The sequence below is a fragment of the Sebastes fasciatus genome, chromosome 11 (genome assembly GCF_043250625.1).
Source record: "Sebastes fasciatus isolate fSebFas1 chromosome 11, fSebFas1.pri, whole genome shotgun sequence".
NCBI classification, from domain to species: domain Eukaryota; kingdom Metazoa; phylum Chordata; class Actinopteri; order Perciformes; family Sebastidae; genus Sebastes; species Sebastes fasciatus.
The window spans coordinates 5,888,386-5,910,241 of NC_133805.1; the positions used below are offsets into that span (position 1 = coordinate 5,888,386).

The 21,856-nt window shown below is 40.9% G+C and overlaps 2 protein-coding genes and 8 non-coding genes across 12 annotated transcripts; 5 read left to right on the forward strand and 5 right to left on the reverse strand.

The window, feature by feature from the left end:
* The first annotated feature begins 328 nt into the window (after nucleotides 1-328).
* trnaq-cug (transfer RNA glutamine (anticodon CUG)) lies at nucleotides 329-400 on the forward strand. The gene has a single exon. It is a non-coding gene; the product is annotated as a tRNA-Gln (tRNA).
* A 222-nt stretch (nucleotides 401-622) lies between these two features.
* Nucleotides 623-694, reverse strand: trnaq-cug (transfer RNA glutamine (anticodon CUG)). The gene has a single exon. It is a non-coding gene; the product is annotated as a tRNA-Gln (tRNA).
* A 166-nt stretch (nucleotides 695-860) lies between these two features.
* On the forward strand, nucleotides 861-932 carry trnaq-uug (transfer RNA glutamine (anticodon UUG)). Its single transcript has one exon. It is a non-coding gene; the product is annotated as a tRNA-Gln (tRNA).
* A 391-nt stretch (nucleotides 933-1,323) lies between these two features.
* On the forward strand, nucleotides 1,324-1,395 carry trnaq-cug (transfer RNA glutamine (anticodon CUG)). The gene has a single exon. It is a non-coding gene; the product is annotated as a tRNA-Gln (tRNA).
* A 583-nt stretch (nucleotides 1,396-1,978) lies between these two features.
* On the reverse strand, nucleotides 1,979-2,050 carry trnaq-cug (transfer RNA glutamine (anticodon CUG)). The gene has a single exon. It is a non-coding gene; the product is annotated as a tRNA-Gln (tRNA).
* A 392-nt stretch (nucleotides 2,051-2,442) lies between these two features.
* On the reverse strand, nucleotides 2,443-2,514 carry trnaq-cug (transfer RNA glutamine (anticodon CUG)). The gene has a single exon. It is a non-coding gene; the product is annotated as a tRNA-Gln (tRNA).
* A 429-nt stretch (nucleotides 2,515-2,943) lies between these two features.
* On the forward strand, nucleotides 2,944-3,015 carry trnaq-cug (transfer RNA glutamine (anticodon CUG)). Its single transcript has one exon. It is a non-coding gene; the product is annotated as a tRNA-Gln (tRNA).
* A 503-nt stretch (nucleotides 3,016-3,518) lies between these two features.
* On the reverse strand, nucleotides 3,519-3,590 carry trnaq-cug (transfer RNA glutamine (anticodon CUG)). Its single transcript has one exon. It is a non-coding gene; the product is annotated as a tRNA-Gln (tRNA).
* A 1,180-nt stretch (nucleotides 3,591-4,770) lies between these two features.
* Nucleotides 4,771-12,127, forward strand: trnau1apb (tRNA selenocysteine 1 associated protein 1b). Of its 2 annotated transcripts, none has more exons than XM_074650180.1 (9): nucleotides 4,771-4,965; nucleotides 6,317-6,414; nucleotides 7,126-7,225; nucleotides 8,046-8,098; nucleotides 8,556-8,684; nucleotides 9,185-9,301; nucleotides 9,586-9,886; nucleotides 10,204-10,249; nucleotides 10,998-12,127. In XM_074650180.1, exons 1-9 carry the CDS (start codon nucleotides 4,930-4,932, stop codon nucleotides 11,132-11,134), a joined length of 1,017 nt encoding a protein of 338 aa, XP_074506281.1. In that variant the 5' UTR covers nucleotides 4,771-4,929; the 3' UTR covers nucleotides 11,135-12,127. The 2 variants fall into 2 exon arrangements, with proteins under 2 accessions (XP_074506281.1, XP_074506283.1); XM_074650182.1 differs by having other exon boundaries at nucleotides 4,773-4,965; nucleotides 10,207-10,249.
* A 392-nt stretch (nucleotides 12,128-12,519) lies between these two features.
* fitm1l (fat storage inducing transmembrane protein 1, like) lies at nucleotides 12,520-21,644 on the reverse strand. Of its 2 annotated transcripts, XM_074650184.1 has the most exons (4): nucleotides 21,426-21,644; nucleotides 20,111-20,205; nucleotides 14,404-15,495; nucleotides 12,520-14,260 (listed from the first exon to the last, which is right to left on the reverse strand). In XM_074650184.1, the coding sequence occupies exons 3-4, from the start codon at nucleotides 14,580-14,582 to the stop codon at nucleotides 13,594-13,596; spliced, it is 846 nt and encodes a 281-aa protein (XP_074506285.1). In that variant the 5' UTR covers nucleotides 14,583-15,495; nucleotides 20,111-20,205; nucleotides 21,426-21,644; the 3' UTR covers nucleotides 12,520-13,593. The 2 variants fall into 2 exon arrangements, with proteins under 2 accessions (XP_074506285.1, XP_074506284.1); XM_074650183.1 differs by lacking the exons at nucleotides 20,111-20,205; nucleotides 21,426-21,644 and having other exon boundaries at nucleotides 14,404-16,440.
* Nucleotides 21,645-21,856: the final 212 nt, after the last annotated feature.

Sequence of the window (21,856 nt, forward strand, 5' to 3'; positions counted from 1 at the left end):
CGTAAACCTATGACTTTGTTCTCGTAATATTATCACTTTATTCTCGAAATCTCAGATTTTTTTTGAGGTGGTGACCGAGCGGACGCTACTGCGCCTGCTCCATAGGCCCAATGGATGCGGAAGACCGCCGGAAATCCAGAAATCCGGAAATCCGGAAATCCGCGGAACTTTTCCAGTCGGTCAGCCACTGAGCAACTTTCGTAGGAGCCCCCAACGCTGTATCCAGTTCTCTTTATACATCTATGAAAAATTCCATAATAACCATTCAGTAGTGGCATTTCCCACCCACACAAATGCTCTTTGAATGCAGCACAGTAGTGCTCACAGTGGTTCCATGGTGTAATGGTTAGCACTCTGGACTCTGAATCCAGCGATCCGAGTTCAAATCTCGGTGGAACCTGATTTTAAGACTGAACTCACATTAACACTCATGACCATTATCAGAATTACTGTGAAAGACCAGTTAAATTAAATAACCACCCGGTCACCCTGACAAAATGAAATATGACCGAATACATTTCATGTGGAGAACTACGTAGGACTAGGTATTGCCAAGTAACTGTTCGTTTACACTAATTCTGATGATGGTCATGAGTGTTAATGTGATTTCAGTCTTAAAGTTAGGTCCCACCGAGATTTGAACTCGGATCGCTGGATTCAGAGTCCAGAGTGCTAACCATTACACCATGGAACCACTGTGAGCATTAATGTGCTGCGTTCAAACTCCATCGGTGTGGGTGAGAAATGCCATTGCTGAAAGGTTATTATGGAATTTTTCATGAATGGCTTCATTTTTCATGAAGTGGCATTTCCCACCCACACCAATGCTTTTTTTAACGCAGCACATTAGTGCTCACAGTGGTTCCATGGTGTAATGGTTAGCACTCTGGACTTTGAATCCAGCGATCCGAGTTCAAATCTCGGTGGAACCTGATTTTAAGGCTAAACTCACATTAACACTCATGACCATCATCGGGATTACTGCAAACGACAAGTTAAATCAAATAACCTCAATGGCATAATGAAATATGATCATATACATTTCATGTGGAAAACTACTGCAAGCTGTGACGGTTGTGACCCCGTGACCGAGCGGACGCTAGTGCGCCTGCTCCATGAGTCCAATGGATGCGGAAGATCTGGGTACCTTTCCTTGTCTTCATGCGCCACTGAGCAACTTTCATAGGAAGGAACATGGCCCCACCTCCAACGCTGTTTCCAGTTCTCTTTATACATCCATGGAAAATTCCATAATAAGCTTCAATAGTGGCATTTCCCACGCACACTAACGCAGTTTGAGCGCAGCACGGTAGTGTTCACAGTGGTTCCATGGTGTAATGGTTAGCACTCTGGACTCTGAATCCAGCGATCCGAGTTCAAATCTCGGTGGAACCTGATTTTAAGACTGAAATCATATGAACATTCATGACCATCATCGGAATTACTGTGAACGATCAGTTAAATTAAATAATATATATATATATACCGTCAACTAAATCTATATGGAAAGATCTACTCTTTGAACTGTACCTATGTTTGCTGAGACTACACATTTAATTGACTCTCTGTGTAGAAACATTGCACTGATGACACTGCTAATAGAAACCTGATTTTTCATTGTACATTTGACATTTTCTGTGCTTTATTCCACAGATCAGCCTATTAGTCGGTATCCTTACAAATAAAACAATAGGCAAGAGTCTCTGCTGCTAAAATACATTAAACTTGCAAAATGTGGCAAGACCACTGTATCACGATAAATATTATAAAACCAAATTCTTGCCAATACCTAATCCTATGTAGTTTTCCACATGAAATGTATCGGTTATATTTCATCTTGCCAGGGTGATCGAGGTGATTTAATTTAGGTAGGTGGGTACTTTATTAATCCCTGATGGGTAATTTCTGAATTTAACTGGTCGTTCACAGTAATTCCAATAACGCTCATGAGTGTTGATGTGATTTCAGTCTTAAAATCAGGTTCCACCGAGATTTGAACTCGGATCGCTGGATTCAGAGTCCAGAGTGCTAACCGTTACACCATGGAACCACTGTGAGCACTACTGTGCTGCGTTCAAAGAGCATTAGTGTGGGTGGGAAATGCCGCTACTGAAAGGTTATTATGGAATTTTTCATGGGTGCATAAAGAGAACTGGATACAGCGTTGGAGGCGTGGCCACGTTGAAAGTTGCTCAGTGGCGCATGAAGACAAAATGGCTCGACTTCCGACTGGGAAAGTACCCGGATCTTCCGGCAATCACATGGCTCGGTCAAGGGGGCACTACCGTGACGCTGTCGTCCCGGCTCACAGTAGTTTTCCATATGGAATGTATACAGACATGTTTCATTTTGTAAGAGTGATTTAGGTTATTTAATATAACTGGTTGTTCACAGTAATTCCGATAACGGTCATGAATGTTAATGTGATTCAGCCTTAAAATCAGGTTCCACCGAGATTTGAACTCGGATCGCTGGATTCAGAGTCCAGAGTGCTAACCATTACACCATGGAACCACTGTGAGCACTACTGTGCTGCGTTCAAAGACCTTTGGTGTGTGTGGGAAATGTCATAATCGTGCCATTGTTTTTGAAAGACGATTCTGAAACTGTTTATTGAGGGTGACTTTTTTTTCTCGTAAACCTATGACTTAATTCTCATAATCTCAGATTTTTTTTGAGGTGGTGACTGAGCGGACGCTACTGCGCCTGCTCCATGGGCCCAATGGATGCGGAAGATCGCCGGAAGATCCGGATACTTTTCCAGACGAAAGTCGAGCCATTTTGTTTTCATGCGCCACTGAGCAACTTTGAATGGGGCAGCGCCTCCAACGCTTTATCCAGTTCTCTTAATACATCCATGAAAAATTCAATAATAACCCTTCAGTAGCGACATTTCCCGCCCACACCAATGGTTTTTGAACGCAGCACAGTAGTGCTCACAGTGGTTCCATGGTGTAATGGTTAGCACTCTGGACTCTGAATCCAGCGATCCGAGTTCAAATCTCGGTGGAACCTGATTTTTAAGGTTGAAGTCACGTTAATCATGGAATTACTGTGAACGATCAGTTAAATTAAATAAATAAATATATATACTGTCAACTAAATCTATACGGGGAGATCTACTCAATGATCTGTACCCATGTTCAAAGTATTGCTATGATGTTGGTTGTTACAGGAACTGTGATAAATGCAGATACCACTGATCTGAATGCATAAAAAAACTTTTTTGACTTAGATTTGATGCATTGTGGTGTGTTCTTTATACTATGACAGTTATCCTAGATTTGCAAAAAAATTGCAATATATCACCTTGCTTATATTTATCGTGACCACTGCATCACGATAAATATTGTATCGCCAGATTCTTTTCAAGACCTAGTCCTATGTAGTGCCCCACATGAAATGTATATAGTCATATTTCATTTTGTCAGGGTTATTGTGATTATTTAATTTAACTGTTAGTTCACAGTAATTCCGATAATGGTCATGAATGTTAATGTGAGTTCAGCCTTAAAATCAGGTCCCACCGAGATTTGAACTCGGATCGCTGGATTCAGAGTCCAGAGTGCTAACCGTTACACCATGGAACCACTGTGAGCACTACTGTGCTGCGTTCAAAGACCTTTGGTGTGGGTGGGAAATGTCATAATTGTGCCATTGTTTTTGAAAGACGATTATGGAACTGTCTATTGACTTATTTTTCTGGTAAACCTATGACTTTATTCTCCAAAAAAAAGGAACAGAGACATGTGTGGAAACTGGTGTTAAAGAAAAATACTGAGCATGATTTATTGCACTGTAACATGTATAAAGCAGAAAGACAAAGAGGCTGGACAGGAATGGGATCTGATTGGGATACTGGGAACAGAAGGAGTAGGGGTAGCCTACTCCTTTTTATTTTTACTTTTTATTTGTTTTAATTAATCTTTTCCTTTCCTTACAGTTTATTCGTTGTACAATTTATAATTTATTTTCATATTATTTGTATACTGTAAAATACTTTTGCAGACTTGTAATGAAAAATCTAAACATGCGAATATATTGTATATATATATATATTATTATTATTATTATTGATATTTTAAATTTATTCCAATTGTTTAACAGACCAAAGTTTTTGTTTGTTTGTTTTTTATTTTATTTTTTTGTTTGTTTTTATTCATCTTTTCCTTTCCTTACAGTTTATTTGTTGTATAATTTAGTATTTTATATTATTTTTATACTGTGAAATATTTTTGCAGAATTGTATGTAAAATCTGAACATGCGAATATATTGTATTGAAATTTTGAAATAAAGTATTATACATATATATATATAATACTTTATTTAAAAAGTTCCAAAAAAATAATAATATATATATGTGTATATATATATATATATATATATATACACATGTATATATATATACATATATATATATATATGTATATATATATTTTTTTTAATTGTTTAACAGACCCCGTTTTTAATTTGTTTGTTTTGTATTTTATTTTGTTTGTTTTTATTCATATTTTCCTTTTTTTTTTTTACAGTTTATTTGTTGTATAATTTATAATTTATTTTTATATCATTTTATACTGTAAAATGTTTTTGCAGAATTTTAATGAAAAATCTGAACATGCGAAGAACTTCTGAAATAAAGTATTATATATACATATATATATATATATATATAATATATATATAATACACAGTAGGTGGCGGTCTGCACCTTTAAGCTGTTTGCGATTCGCCAACAAAATAAACAGAGAAGAAGACCTCCACCGGAAGTGGCTTTGTTAGCTTCCGGTTAGTTTGAGCCTGAACCGGAAGCGGAAGCAGTTCGAGCCGTTGTTGTTTAACGTGTTGAAACTTTTAACGTTGTTTACATTTAACTGTTTTTAAATACCACCGAACCCCTCTAACCTCTACACCTCCACATCTCCAGGATGTTTAACAGACAGACCAGCCTGTGGATGGGGGATGTGAGTCTGATTCTCTCTAGCAACGGTAGTTAGCTCGTTAGCTTAGCTTAGCTTAGCTTAGCTGCTAGCTGCTAGTTAGCCGGATCTGTGACCCTCTAGTTGTTAAAGGTTACACTAAACTATGTCCTCTGGTAGAAAGTGTTGTTGCAGCTTTCATTAACACGAATACTAGCTAACATTAGTGTTGACATTATTTACTAAACTTCCACATTATCGTGTTAAACTGTCAGATAAACAAGTGAGCTGCTAGGAGCTAACCTTCATCAGTTAAAGTTCACAGATAAAGCTCCATTAAATAACAACAGGACATAAATGCATGAATAAGAGATTCAAAGATGTCCCAACTCATCTCAGATTGTCATATGTTTGAGTTATAGTTTAATAATGTTGCCATTATAGTGATGTTTAGGTGTTTTGACGTTCATGTAACGTCAGTTTGCTTTCAGGTGTTGATTAATGTTCAGTGTTGACAGATCTCGCGAGAGAAATAAGCAACCAGGTCAACAGAAATGAGACCAAAACAAGAAACTCTCCTCCTGAAACAAGCCCAAAACAAGCGAGCTTACCTACCACAATATGAGAGACAGGGTGCTACCTGATCACTTCATATATATGCATGGATTTATTTTGGATTGCTTGCATTAGATTGCATTTGTGTGCCCATTTTTAGCTTATAACTTTACATTGTTCTTGTTATAAACATAAAGTTGAACTTTTCATGTCCTTTTTGCATCCATTTTTAGCTTGTAATTTTACAAGATTAGATTAGATCGAGATTGTGTACGGATCCTGAAACAGGAAAAACCAGTCTGGTATAAAGGAGAGAGAGACAGGAGCTCAAATAAGCAACTACATTTGGAAACAAGCCCAAAAAAACGCAACCTGCAACTACCAATGTTTGTAAGCGACTTTTCAGGAAAACAAGCCCAGAGTCGCTTCTAATAGGTGGACTTGGCAGCTGTGATACCTGTACCTAAGGAGGGAAACACTATTTGGCGAGGGAACAGACTTCAACATAACACTTGCTCTCTCGTATGGCTTTTTGTGACATCTAAATGGAACAGAGCCATCATTAATGTTATTAGTTGCAATTTAAAATGTCTACGATGAAAAAGGATTCGTAATATGCTAAAAGAAATGAGCTGTAATTTGTCCCAACCATTTTTGCTAAAGCGCTTCATAGCTGATCGTGTAGCATCTACCAGCATTAGAAAAGACCATGCTGGCGTTGTAATAATCTCATACTTATTTAATACAGTTTACAAAGATGTATACATACTTCTGTACTATTATGAACTTTTGTTGTTGGTTAAAAGTGAATGTGATGCATGTTAAATTTCTTCTTTTTTAGTTGGACCCATACATGGATGAGAACTTCATCAAGCAGGCATTTAGCGCTATGGGAGAATCGCCCTTTGGAGTCAAGATCATCACTCACAGGATAACAGGGTAGGATATACAGAGCACCTTATACAACTTTACTGTCTTTCAGAGGCTTTAGCAGGTTCAGTTTTAGAGCTAAAGTGAAGTTAGATGATATCATATGAAACTAGAAAATGTAAGGAATTCATTGGTAACAACCAATCATACTATATGTCATACTATCTTATCGGGAAGGAGGCTCAGTAACGCTCCAAATTAGGCTACATTTTGGTGAGGAAAAACTGGCATGGCCATTTTCACAGGTGTCCCTTGACCTCTGACCTCAAGATATGTGAATGAAAATGGGTTCTATGGGTACCCACGAGTCTCCCCTTTACAGACATGCCCACTTCATGATAATCACATGCAGTTTTAGACAATAACAGCAGTTTTTTGAATGCAGTATAAATGTGTTATTTTGGCGTATTTCAAAATGGTGTCTTTTAATTTTTCTGCATACTGGGGTTCCTAAACAGTCTTAGAATTACATAAATTGGGTATCACTTTAAAGCGGAGACTCTTGAGGTGGACAGCTTTGGCTTAAGCCAGGAAGCCCTCCAAGTGTTTCCACCGAGTGCTGTTAGCCTATCGCCCACCCTTAACCAAAATGTGACAGCGGGGTTGATGGCTGAATAATCTGTGTGCCGTTTATACTGTTGTTGTAATGCTGTTATATTGCTTTTATAGAAGATAAATGTTTTCTCTCTCTGTCCCTAACACTCCTGTCCTCCTGTGCAGTGGTTCAGCAGGATACTGCTTTGTGGAGCTGGCAGATGAAGCGAGTGTCGACCGCTGCGTCCAACGACTGAACGGAAAACTGGTTCCCGGATCAAACCCGGTCAGTTCTACGGTGTAATTTCAAAAATACTTACTCATATTATCTTTCATGCAATCCTTACTGCAATATATATAATTATTGTTTCTCCACAAATATACATACTATACTATTGACAATTTAATACTGCCTTCCTTTTTTTCCCAGTATTAGACTTATGTTATCAAGCAGTATTTAATTGTTGATGTGACTGTGGATGGCGGAGCTCCACTAGTCTTGGTCCTCCTTTTATACCAGTAACTAAATAGTATTGAATTTTGATGAGTCGATTATAATACGAGGTTGTAATTTTGCTCCCTAAACACACCAGATCGTTGTTAATACAACAGATCTGCTCGATTTTCTGTTTGTGTTAATTTCACTACCACTATATTGTGTTTCCCCAGTGAATTTAAACAAAACGTTTACATAGAAGCATTTCTAAATACCAAAAAGTCATGCCAGCTTGAAAATGTTCTAAGTCTCAAGTGGTATGTAGAGTTGTGAGCTTTAGCTGCTTGCTACTGAATTAGAAACGCTGCTGGCCCCTGTGAGCCGGCCAAGCTACTGGGCTCCCCTGTCCGCCGGCCTGTATCCGCTGCTGAAGGTGGCTGAGAGGCTGCTTGTACATGAATGTACTTTGTTTGAAGCTGGTGAATAGAGTCTCTGGTAGGAACTAACTGAGGAATGGGCTAAAGGCTGGTCTGGGTGGTGGAGGTATGTAAACCCAAATAACAACCATAATAACTCCACTCTCTATTTTTCAGCAATATCAGTGCTATACTACACGTCTCTGGTGTTTGACGTTGGCTCAGTGTGTGTGTTTTTTTCTCTCCCCGTGCAGCCCCGGAAGTTTAAGCTAAACTATGCGACCTACGGTAAACGGCCAGAGGCAGGGTAAGACACCATTCACACTCAGCTTTTGCATGTTACTGTTTGAGACTACGTTTAAGTAGTAAAGCTCTAATGAGTCCAACTGTATTCATGTGTGATGATGTTAGTCCCCATAGTAGCCATTTCATTGTAGTGAGACCATTTTTTAAAATTTGACCTCACTGTATAAAATGACCTGTGTTGACCTCTAGGATAATCACAGCCTCATGAAACTTTACAGTCACAAACTAGAGACCTAGAGTATTCAGAGGATGAATGGCTTTCCTAGCTAGATTGACAATAGGGGGGTTTCTGAGCAGTTTACGCAACAGAAGTGCTCGCCATCCAATCACCAAAAAATGCGATTTAAGTAAACAGGAATGATAGTAAACTTTCCCACAAACCCAGCTGCCCTGTTAATGCTCGACAGTTGTTGTGTAAAGCGTACAAAATATTTGATCAAAGTTTTTCCTCCTCTCAGGCCAGAGTTCTCAGTGTTTGTGGGCGATTTGGCCTCCGAGGTGGACGACTTCCAACTGCACCAAGTTTTCAAGAAGTACCTTTCCTGCAAGGGAGCCAAAGTAGTCACTGACCAGTATGGGTACTCCAGGTATGTGAGCTCACAGAGGTGGACCGGACAGCGACACGGCTTCAGAAATGTTAAAAAAGTATTCAGTTTGGCATCAGATGATTTTCTTGAACTACATATTATTTCCTGGATGTGTTGTGTATAATAGTCTGATTATTATTGTAAGAAATATACAATAATATAAAATGTTTCCTGGTTTCTGTGTTGTAAAGATTTAAAAAGCAGTGCTATGGACGTTGACCACCAGTGCATCTTCATCTATTTTCGAAAAAAAAGGGCTGAAGAAATGTTGACTTGCCTTCTTATGCTAAAACTATTGTTTTCCCCATATAGGCTAAGCAAGAGCAACTCACAATTCAAGTGATGCTACCTCATGTTAAAAGTAAAACAACAAGTTTCAGTTCTACCATAATAATACCCATTATATTCTGTTTTCTCATTATTATAAGTGGCTATTAAACGCCAAGTAATGGAGTGTGTGTTGTTGTGGAGAGGAGGTGTGACTCTCGTTTGACCCGCAGAGGCTACGGCTTCGTCAAGTTTGGGGAGGAGGGCGAGCAGAAGAAGGCGATCGAGGAGTGCCAGGGTACGATGCTTGGGGGAAAGCCGCTCAGACTCAGTATTGCTGTGGCAAAGAGGTAAGACGCTGACAAGGAAACATATTTAAACTGCACGTCTTCTCCCATGATTGAATGCATCTCCATCACAACAAGTAAATACACCTAGTGGCACAGAGATTATTATAGTTACTGTTGCAGCGCTGTGATTCTGTGATTGTTGTTCAAGTAGCTTGGTGTTCTACACCGAGACACATACAAGTTTAAAATGTGTTGTGAATTATATATCTTGAATCAAAGAACTGAGCTTCACCGAGTTCCCTTCAAACGTTAACGAATGCTTTGTTGTATTTCTTGTGTTGCAGCCAGAAGATGAGCAACTACCACGGGGGCCAGGGCCAGAATTACCATAGCAACTACAGCCCGTCCCAGTCCAGTTACTACGGCAACCAGGGCAGCGGAGGTCAGGGGGGTTACTACTCTCAGTGGGGGGGCTACGACCAGTACAGCGGCTACAACAGCGGCGGCTACACCGGCGGCTACAACAGTGGCTATAACAGTGGCTACAACTATAACTATGCGCCCTACGGATACCCCCCACCGGGCCACGCGATGCCACCACCTCCCATGGGGATGCCACCCACTGACATGACGGGAGCTGCAGAGGTGAGGGAAATACTTCTACCCCTTTCACACTAATGACCAGGGTTGGACCAGGGTTATCTGACCCTGACCCCTTGATGTCAATATACTGTCAAAAGATCATTTTCACTGTCTGTTGTTGCTGTGAACTGTGCACATTTTTAAAATCATCCTTTAACACAACAGTTTGTACAACGAATATCAAGGTGTTTATTACAACTTTTGTGTATTTCCAGACTTGGATGTATATCTTTTTGGTCTTGTAACATGATTTTTCATTCATGTACATGTACACATTCAGTGTTTCACACATAATTCTCAGTGTGTAATGTCTTCCCCAGCAGGGCCATGAGGAGGGTGCTGATGTAGATGAAGATAATGTAGAAGGTAAGATCCTTTTTATCATGAAAATGCTCTTCTTTTGTTTTTGTGTTCCCCCTATTATCATACAGGATCTGCTGTCAGCCTGTTATATTACTAGACACATTCTTGTGTTACCAACCTAGACCTGTGAAATGGAATTGGTCCAGTATTGAGGGAGAGCGCTGTAGACGCCAGCTGCTCACAGGCTGCTATATTGCACTATCGGGGCAAGCTGGCACCGTCATTTACGTCATCTAAAAGTGCTGATTTTCGCCATGACAGGCTCTGATTGTTACTACAAGTGTCTGACATTATGGAACAAGTCTCGCTAAAGGAGAAATCTCCTTCTGAAATCTGGCGAGGTGACGTGTTGCCCGAAGACAACGCCGGCAGCCGGTGGATGAGGTCTTTGAATTCAGTGGTCGCTCATATTCAGATTTCACAACGAGACTTCTCCTTGAGCGGGACTTGGACACAATAACACAGACCGGATGAAGAGAAAGGTTTTATTTCTCTGTAGGGGCCTTTCCATAATGTTGTCAGACACTTATAATAACAGTCGTTACATTGACGCTGCTCACTGCCATTGCAGCTCGTTTTGCTGCTGCCAATTACAGAGTTCTCCCTAAAGGGGCTCTGCCCATTACTATCTTGTCAGCTAGTAAAGTATTATACAGTATTTGCGGTGCTATATTGTTTTGACTTTTGTTTGCATGCTCATATAAATAAGCATATACGGGTGGACTGATCATTGCTTGGTGGTGTTTTCCAGAGCCCATCCCTGAATGTGACGTGGAGCAGTGGAACAAAGATTTTATGCAGCGCAGCGAAGAACTCTACGACGCCATGATGAGCTGTCACTGGGAACCCATGGACTCTGTTAACTCCCCCATCCCCTCCCTCTCCTGATAAATATCCTGATCCCTCCCTAAACCGTAAATAGTTCATTTTTTTTATGAGTTTGTACTCCCCATAATCCACCACAGTGACACCTTAAAAAAGGGCCAGCTTCAGCTCGGTCTCAGTACTTCCCTAAGCCTGTCTAAAGGCTCCAGAGTACACACCGATACAGGTACTTGTTCCTCTTCAAAACACTCAAATAAGTACACACAAATATTCACTTGATTTTAATGTTTACCATGTTGGTAATATTCAGAAAAGGTCGTTCAATAATCAGTGACGTTGCACCTGTGTATTTTGTATGAATTCCTCTATAAACCAGAGCTCTAAGCTGTGGGATGAAGTAGTCTTCTCTGCTGTTGACTGGCAACGCAGTAGCTGTAGCATCGGAAACTGAATGTCACGTGTCAATATTTCACCATTTAATGATCTCACGGAGGAACAAACTCCACTGTCCCTTCCCTTCTGTTGATCCGTGTTGAAATGGTGACACCAGCAAAAGCTAACTTGGCTCATTGGATATGACCTCGACTTTTAAAGATTTGCCTCCTGAAGACAGATGTTCAAGCTATGCCTTAATTGTCACTTGCCATACACTTCCTCTTAGTCGATGATGAATCTTGTTTTTACAGGACATCGCTCTTTTTTTGTTCATTTTTTTTATTGAAGGAATTTTCCTCCGTTTGTTTAAATTTTTCTGATGAAGTAAAAGAACGTATGGAAAGATGGTGACGTTGAGGTAACCCGACAGTAATCAATCAGTAATTTATCGCTGTTTTTCCAACACAAGGAGCTCAAAGTCTTTCTGTATGATAGATGAATGGTACAACCTCCCAGTGCTTTTGAGCGCTGTGAAACCCGCCTAATGGTTTTGTGAGGTTGACGGCTGATTTGCTGTATCAGATGTCAAGGCAGCGTTTATTTTCTGCTGTCTGATGGCTGATTGTTTTGTATATATTTTCTTTGTGGAGACGTTTTATCAATAAAACAAATTTAGGAGGAGAATTGTCTTCTCTCTTTTTTTTTCCGACATGGATGTATGAAGAGAACTGGATACAGCGTCGGAGGCGGGGCCTCGTTCATTCCTATGAAAGTTGCTCAGTGGCGCATGAAGCTCGACAAAATGCTCGACTTCCGAGTATAAAAGTACCCGGATCATCCGGTGATCTAACGCATCCATTGGGCCCATAGAGCAGGAGCAGTAGGGTTTCCTTTAACTCCCCCTCCCAGCCCTCGCTAAAGCCTCGGTCTGGGTTCCATTCACATGAACAGAGGAAGGGAAATAACTCTGGATTTGGCTATTAGTGTATTTTAGAGTTCGTACTGGGAAGTTGATATACCGCAAAAAAAAATTGGGTAATGTAAGAAGTCTTATGTGGGCATGATGTGCATCATGTGAAGCACCCGGAGGTTGTAGTACCGCTGTTTGGCCACTATGTAAAGCCCGGCTCTCTTCCTGGGGGAGCTTGGCATCCAGTTCTTATAATACATCCATGGGTTCTGGCAGAAAATGCATGTGTTTGGGAAGTAGTGAGCATACTACTGGATAAACGAGACTTGGATTATACTGCACGAGTTGTGTGAGAGTTAATAAACAGATCTTTAATATAGTTTTGTTGTTGTTAACCTGCTGGACCCCTTTTGGATTCTCCGTTCACCGTGGAGGCATGCGAGAAGTTTTCTTCAAGAATTCAAGGCCAACACGCGGTGAGTATTATGATGATATACAAATGGTCATTTTGTGGGTGAAATATTCCTTTAATCGTGCAAATGCATTTGCGGTCTTCGAACACAAGTGACAGCAATGCATCTGAACAACGGAGAGAAAAAGTGTAAGCGAACTCAACCGATGTCTTTACTTCTCTCTTCAGATGCTTTTTTTTTTAATCAAACATGTTACTCCTGCAAAATAAGACACTGATAGAGAAACACATGGATGTTTGATAGCATCTGTCAACCATAATACTAGTCCATCGTGTCAACGGGCAACGTGTCAATACAGTATTGAATTGATTTAGTTGTTGATTAGCGTGTCACATATCCATCAAAACATTTCATAGTGTATTTTTTTCTCTGCAAACAAGCTGTGGTTCAGTAAAGTCTGGGTTTCTCAAACATTTCCATCTTGTATCTAAATGGCAATTGTCTCTTGTCCTGAATTCCTGTCTTGTGGAGACTCTCCTGTCATCTACTGTGAGACTTGTTAGGATGTCACAAGCCTTTTGGTAATTACAGCATGTATTTGATGCATTGGTATGAATGATGATGCATATAGAGATATACAGATACATTTGTTGAAGCCCACTTCATCCATTCATTTGTTCCAGTTTCAACAGGATTTTTTGTCTTACTGTTAAAAGAGGACAACAAACACAAAAGGACAGGTCGTCTCAGTCGTCTCCAAGCAACCACCTAGAGCTCATGATTCAATTCATCTTTGTTTCAGTGTTAAAATCTTTTTTTCCCAGTTAATTGCTCAGTTGTGCATCCTCTGCTTCAGTACCGTTGGTCTTGGTGTTGAGCAGTCCCAGTCCAGGCCTCCCGGGGCAGTACCAGCTAGGCCCCAGGCGATACCAGCCCTGGTACAGTCCCCTCCAGCTCAGACACCCCAGAGCGCCCCCTAGCAGCTGAGTGGGGAACGCAGGGAAGTAAGCCAAGAGACAGAGCAGCAGAAAGATCCAGAGCCAGAGCAGGAGGACACAGAACAGGAAGAGGATCCTCAGAGGAGCGTCCGAGATCCCACCCAGGCTCAGGTAAGGGCCGAACACCGCCGTTTCCTCGGCCAGCAGCAGGCAGCACAGACAGAGGAGGAAGACGTCTTCTGAAACTTCATACCCCCTCCACAGCATCCCGTTCCTGAGGCACCCGTACTTGGTCTCCCCTTCTCGCAACACCAACAGAGGCTGCCCGTTGGTGACCTCCGGGCCGCTGAGCAAAGGTTCGTAGCAGCTTCCGGTGGCGTTCTCCAGAATGTCCAGGAGTTTACAGAAACCGAGCCACAAGCCGCCGGCCACCCCGAGCCGGGAGAGGTGACGGATGGAGAGGGAGAGGGAGCGACGGATGGAGAAGGAGAGGAGGAAGACGAAGGAGCCGACAAAGACGCAGGTCCAGCCCCAACCAGAGCGCAAGAACATCCTGAGGGAGGAGAGGAGACATGGGAACGGGTTTAGAAGTTAAGTATGCAAATGTATGTATATATTTATTATTGGAAATCAATTAACACAAAGCGATGACAAATATTGTCCAGAAATCAGGAAGTAAACAGGAAGCAGCCTCACCTGTAGAGGAAGTGGCTTCTCTTGGCGAAGACGCTGTGCTGCGAGACCCAGAGGCTCAGCGCCGGGCCGAACATCACCACCACCGACAGCAACAGGTGGAAGTGCTTCCGGAATACGGTGTTACCCATGAACCGGGCCGCCAGGTCCGTCAGGACCACCAGCACCGTGTTGAGGAACATCTTGGACCCAGAACCAAAACCTCTGACAACTTAACTTAATATTTCCGGATGGAACTGGACTGCTGCTGCTGCTGGCTCTGAATGCAGCAGAGTGTTTGTGTGTCGATAATCCACCTCAGACTAAATAGCATCCACTGTAATCCTGTCTAGAATGCACTTAAACACACTAGTTGGTGCATAACGGAACAATTCAGCATCTTAAGTAGCCCTGGTTGGAAGTAATCAATCAATCTATACGAACTGAACTATATTTTTCAAAGTTTGAGAGCGGATCCATTTGTGCATTTATGGAAGATTCACCCAGATGTGTAAATCCAAAGATTGCTGGCTATGTTGTAAAAACAGTCCACTGTTGTTAGCTGCTAGTGCTCGGCATCCATGCGTAGAGTATATGAATGAAACAACAGCTGGCCCCTCTAGCATTCCACAGAGTCCACACTGTGAAACCCAACCATGAAATTCTTCAATCCAGTCGGCGCTCCTCCTCCTGACTCAGTACAGTGTAATGTATCTGCTAGTAGCTTCAGGTCACAGTAGTCTTTAGCTACATGTATGTTTTTTTCTTGCGGCTGCAGAAAGGCGAGTTGAGCTCCGGTCTTCTCTGACCTTGTTAGCAGGTTTGCGATGCGTCTCCTTCCCGGTTTCTTCTTGTCATGCAGAGATTGTCACTGATTGCCACTTCTGGATCCTTTCTGCAGAAATGCAATTCACTTGGCGATGGCCACCGCTTTGCCACGCCGAGGAACATCCGATGGTTGTAGCTTGAGAAATAACCTCCCCTGTTCGAACGATCTCCGCAGTAAATGTGACTTCTCTTCTCTTGTGTGTCGCTCACGCCCACCCGTCTCTCCCAACTGTATGTTCTCACCCTGTCATACGCCTCCTGGGCCTTGAAGGTGTCACATTGCTCCTACTGAGAAGGGTACAGAGAGGTTGAACCAAAGACATGGGTTCCTTGGCGTTAATATGGATATCGGTTTACTGACTAATGAATCTTGATCACCAGCAGAGTCAGAGGCTGGAGAGTATAAGCCGAGCAGCGCCAACAGAAACAGTGTTACAGAAAGTCTTGCAATACGTGTCAACATTACGTTATGATGTGAAATTAGATGCAATACGTCCAATTGTGTGTGTGTGTGTGTGTGTGTGTGTGTGTGTGTGTGTGTGTGTGTGTGTGTGTGTGTGTGTGTGTGTGTGTGTGTGTGTGTGTGTGTGTGTGTGTGTGTGTGTGTGTGTGTGTGTGTGTGTGTGTGTGTGTGTGTGTGTGTGTGGGTGGGTGGGTGGGTGGGTGGGTGGGTGGGTGGGTGGGTGGGTGTGTGTGAGTGTGTTTTCACATGTATTAATAGCAATAACATTTGCCCTGTATCTGGGCTGAGACTCAGCTGTTGCAGCAGTCTGTCTCTGTCAGTCACAGTCCACATTTACTGCCCTTTCTCTGCCCTCTCTCTCTCAAATATCACCTACTGTCATTACGTTTCTTCAACAATTCAACATTACGCTGGTTCCTTCTCATTTGGTGCACACATCTCTTTATTTCTGACTACTCTTCCTCTGTCCCTTGCTGGACTTTGTCTTCTTCTACTTTATCTGAACTCTCCTGTCCTCATCTGACTGTTTCTGTTTTGTACCTGCCCGTAGTCAGTCCAGAAATAACGGTTGACCTGGTTTTCGACGTGTTAAATGTCTCCCAACTCTATTTCCAACTGCGTACAGAAAGGCTGAACGGTCTAGTCAAGTTACAGACATCATTCGATCCACGAACCACTACATTTGTTACATCGGCTCTAAGTAATATAAATGCCAGGAGGACACTGTTACCCTCTGTTTTAGATTAATTTTTTGGCCAATCTATAATTAACAATCACAAACTATCATCAGATTACAGGAAACCGCACTACTTGCTTTCACTGGACTTCTAATGATCTTGTACTGCTATAAGTGATGCTCAGGTGTTTAAAAGGTCTATCCAATTTCATCTGGGAGGCAGACGCCCTCTCCACATTTAAGACTTTCCTCTTTGATAACGCTTATAGTTAGGGCTGGCTCAGGCTGCCTTGGACCAGCCCTTAGTTCTGCTGCTATAGGCTTAGACTGCTGGGGGACTTCCTGTGATACACTGAGCTCCTCTCCTTCTCTCCATCTGGATGCATTCTTGTCCAATTCATGCATGTTACTAACTTGATTTCTTCCCCGGAGTCTTTGTGCTTTCTCGTCTTGCAGGTATCCATGGATCGGGGTTACACCTGGACCAGAGGCCTGTACTACGAAGCGAGTTCAACATACCCGGGGTATCTTCTCGTTATCTATCTTAACTAACCCGAACAACCCAGATCCCGCCAAGCGGTCCTACGACGGTGGTTATCAACTCGGTAAGTCAACCCAGGGTTTTTTTCTATCCGGTTATGAGCGCGTTCACATGAAAGGGCCGGTGTTTGCAGCATCTGACCAATCACAAACATGGACACGTCTACTGTCAGCAGGGCGGCACATTTTACAAATGAAGAGCAAACTATAATATTAGTTAAACACACAGTCCAGACTAAAAGTAACACAGTTGAAGCTGCCAAATGCAGGAAGGACAGCTGGCAAAAGAAAAAACTCCCGATGTGTGACTGCGTAAATTAACAGACTTATTAATTTAACAGAACACTCAAAAGTCGGATATAATCGTCTAGATGGGGCAGTGATATTATAGAAAACTTTCAGAATATAATGGATGAATAGATCACACTTCATTATGCCCTTTGGTAAGGAGACAGCGTGTATGAGTATTTCGACCTTCTTTCAGCTGCGTCCCCGACTCCGGCGGTGAGAAACGGTAGTGAAAAAATAAATATAAAGACATAATTCAAGGCAGTAAGCACCCACAGCATACAGCCAGTTGTCCTTTCTGCATTTGTCAGTTTAAACTGTGTTGTTTTTAGCCTGAATTATGACTTTATCTTCTTCGTATTTGTGTAATATTACCATACGGTCCGCGCATCGAGCTCTGATGGGTCAGTAGGAGGTGCTTTTATACGAGTTGATGTCTTATCTGGAACATAACCTGCTCCCGAGCAGTTCAGCATAAGTTACCATGGCGATCTACCCCAGTAAGAAGTGAACCACCGTCATAGGACGGAAAACCCTGAAGGGTTAACCCTGAAGTTACCTCATTAACCCCAAATCCTGCTTCATAGTACAGGCCCCTGCTCTATATGAGAAGCGTCTTGAGGTAACTGCCGTTATGATATGACGCTATATAAAAATGAATTGAATTTGTCTCCACTGACTCACTCAGTCTGCAGCCAGACTTCACATACAAAAGCTATAAATAACAATGTTCATCACACAGTGACCAGGCAAATGGAAACACTTCTGCAAGGCAATGTAACCTAATACATCAGCCCTGCAATAGATCCCACTTACAGTATGTGAAGCTAATCATGTTCACTTTCTGTTTTTACAGTGTCAGGGAAATGTTCATTCAAATCCATCATCATTTTGTTGGCTGAAGGACTATGCACTATGGAAAGGTTATTCTAACATTTTGTTCTTTTCATATACTGTATGTAAATGGGAACACCACTCGGTACAATGCATTCCAATACAACAATTAATAACTGAAAGTGCACAGCAATATGTGTCCTTAAATTAAAACTAATCCCAAACAAAGTACAAATGCTTCAATACTCACCAAGTGCTAGATTACCACCCAAAAACTAACAATACACAACGTACTCTATACAACCAAGTTAGTTATTTTAGAATACCAGTACTTTTATTAAGTGATGATGGAGAAATGCTTAATACATCTAAACCCCCAGGTAGCACCACTCATTATGTGCTCAGATGCAGTAGAAGTGATAAGACCTCTATAAATCCAACTTTAGATCACAGTAGACACAATGTGATCTCTAGTGCAGAGGTGTTCAACAGGGGGTCAGCGACCCCTAAAGGGTCCGCAGAGGTACTGCAGGGGGGTCGCGAGATTTTCATTTATTTATTTTTTTATTTCACTGTCCCTACTACATGTATGTTTAATATAACATGAATCTATCAATTATTTTAATAGCTCAGTATTGTATGCAAGATAACAGGTATGTTTATGCATGGCAGTGGCACTAATAGGCCATCACTCATTTTTGTTTCCACATTTGTTTAAAATAAAAATGTCAATTTGAATAGCTGGTATGCATGATTATCATGCAATTGACAGACATTGTTGATATTGGCATTGGTATCAGTTAACACGGTATGTTTATAAATGGCAGTGGCATGGCCACCCTACTCACTGTACCTTGCACATGTTTAAAATAAAAACATGAATATATGAACCTGTGTATTATTTGAATAGCTTAGTATTGAATGCACAATAACAAGGTACATTTATACATGGCACTAGGCCCAGTTTAATATAAAACACAATTTTATACAATATATATAGTAGGGGGTCCCTGCTCCATCTCTCCATCAGTTTGGGGGTCCTTGGCTTGAAAAATGTTGAAGACCCCTGCTCTAGTGTATTAGTTCCAGCCCCCCCCTCAGTTTAAACAACACTGCCACTGTGTGGCTCAACTGTGACATCACAGTTTACTCCCAACACAGAGGGGAGATGGCTCGCACAGTCATGAACAGTTAGATGATTCATTCCCACCTGTAAAAATCATGCAGCTCAGATGATAAACTCTGCTTTGAAGCATTAATACAAGTTAACAGTGCGATAATCGGTAGCTCTATCTGCTTTATAGAACACAATAGTGATTCATCACAACAAATCCATGAAAGATTACAGTGGCCAAGGTGGAGCATTAAACTCTCTCACACACACATTTAAATATCTATGTTTAGCATCAGTGTTGTTGTCCAAACAGCTTTGCTAACCAGACCACATGGTGCATGCCACATTATCATGTCATGGAAATGTGTGCTGCTTTAATCTTTGTCAAACGCAACCAATTGCCAACTGGGCATACTTTTAGTAAACAGAAACCATGTTTGGCTTTCTCTTCGCTCCACATTGTTTTAGGAATTCATTTTTTGTAATAAAATATGCAGACTTTAATGTCTGCAACTTTGGTAAGCGTGGACAGTAATAGTCAACTCTAGGAAGTATAGTGAAAAAACAACACGCAGCCAAACTGACGTAACCTTTAAAGTAGGTGACAAAGTAATATATTGTTACTAATGACATGTAAAAGTGACTGCATGTATTGGACTGCATTGTACTCACTCATTACATGTGAACCCAAGAACTCACAAGCTTATCCCACTCCAGTTACCACAATCCTTCATCTGGTCATGAGTGGTAATTCTGAAAATTGTCTGTCTGCAGTGTGACTCACTGACTGTTAGGGATATATGTCACAGCAGAATGATGTCCTTCAAGGGTGTATTTTCGTGTTTTTTGATAAAAATGTTCGACATACTATGACTTTTTTTCATCAGATTTTTCGACATACTATACTATGACTTTTTTTCATGAAATTGTTCGACATATTATACTATGACTGAAATACAAATCCCTCCATAACCAGGTCCCCTCCTACCTCTCCGACCTGCTCCACCAACACACTCCTTCCCACAGCCTCTGGTCCTCGGATGTCAACATCCCGTGTCCACCACTCAGGACCAAGAACCGAACCTGGAGCGACAGAGCATTCTCCATAACTATACCGTCCCTCTGGAACTCACTCCCCAAAATCATCCGAGACTGCACCAGCTGTCCACATTCAAATCACAAATCAAATCTCAACCTTTAGAACTGCTTTTAATGTTTAATTCATGTCAAACATGTCCGAGACTGCATCAACCTGTCCACATTAAAATTACAAATCAAACCTCACCTTTTTATAACTGCTTTTGATGTATAATTCATGTTATGTGTTTTATGTAATTGTTGTTTTTATTTCTGGGAATATTTACTCATTTTTATGAAAAACACTCTTTGAATAAATATTATTACATTTCTTTATATGAAATCTTTCAACATGCTTTACTATGGATTTTTTTCATGAAATCTTTGGACATACTATACTGTAACTTTTTTCATAGCATTTTTCAACATGCTATACTATAACTTTTTTTCATACATTTTTTCGACATACTATACTATGACTTTTCCATAAAATTTTTCGACAAACTACTGACTTTTTTTCATAAAATTTTTTGACATACTATGCTACTTTTTTCATACATTCTTTCGACATACTATACCATGACTTTTTACCATCAAATTTTTCGACATGCTATACTATGACCTTTTTTCCATAAAATATTTTTACAAACTATATTATATTTTTTCATGAAATCTTTCAACATACTATACCATGACTTTTTTTTCACAAAATTTCTCGACATACTTTACTATGACTATTTTTCATACAATTTTTAGACATACTACAAAATAATAACTAAAAATCATAGTATAGTATGTCGCAAAAGAGTGATTGTACAGTATGTAGTAAAATATCAAAAAAGTTTTAGTATGTCGAAAAAAGTTAAGTATAGTATGTTGATAAAAGTCCTAAAAAGTCTTCGTATAATAAGTAAAAAAAAAAGGCATAGAAATGTAGTATGTTGAAAAAAGTCATACAAATTAAAAAAAGCTTTATTTTCAAAAGGTGTCTTGGACTTGGAGACTTTCTAGCTAGATTTCGGGATTTCTGGAGCTAGATGCATAATTTTTTTTTAAATCAAGTGTACTCTTACTAGTCTCTCATTATTACCGACCCTAGCTTTAAAAGTGCTAATACTGTGTAAATTTGATCTTCAGTGTCCTTCGACTATTGTTTCTGCTTTGGCACTCTGAATTACATTTGTGATATCAGTTAAATGAAGGAGGATGTAGTACCACACACTCACCCCTCCCTGTGCTGCTCCTCCCAGTGCAGATCCATTAAAGGGCCTGGTGTCTGTGTGGCGTCCAGGAATCCAGAGAGACTGTCAGCTGTAGGATCACACCTCTAATCCTCCACTGACTGAAAACACAAACAGCTGCCTGCCTGATCTGCTGCTGAAAATGTTCCAAAGCAGAGAGCCAACGAGGAAGGACGTGGATGGACATGCCGGAGGCCTTCTGTTCATTCCTACAAAAAGACAAAAATATGCCTGAATGTTTGTTATAGAATTCATATGAATTCAGTTTTAATGACAGAATATAGTGAGCGATTATTGAGCTGGGCAAACACTGTACGATTTTAGAAATGTTGTTGTGTACTTCCTACTCCTACTGTACGAGTAGATCGTTTGCGGTGAAAAGCAAAAGCTCACGATTTATGTGCTCACACTGTATG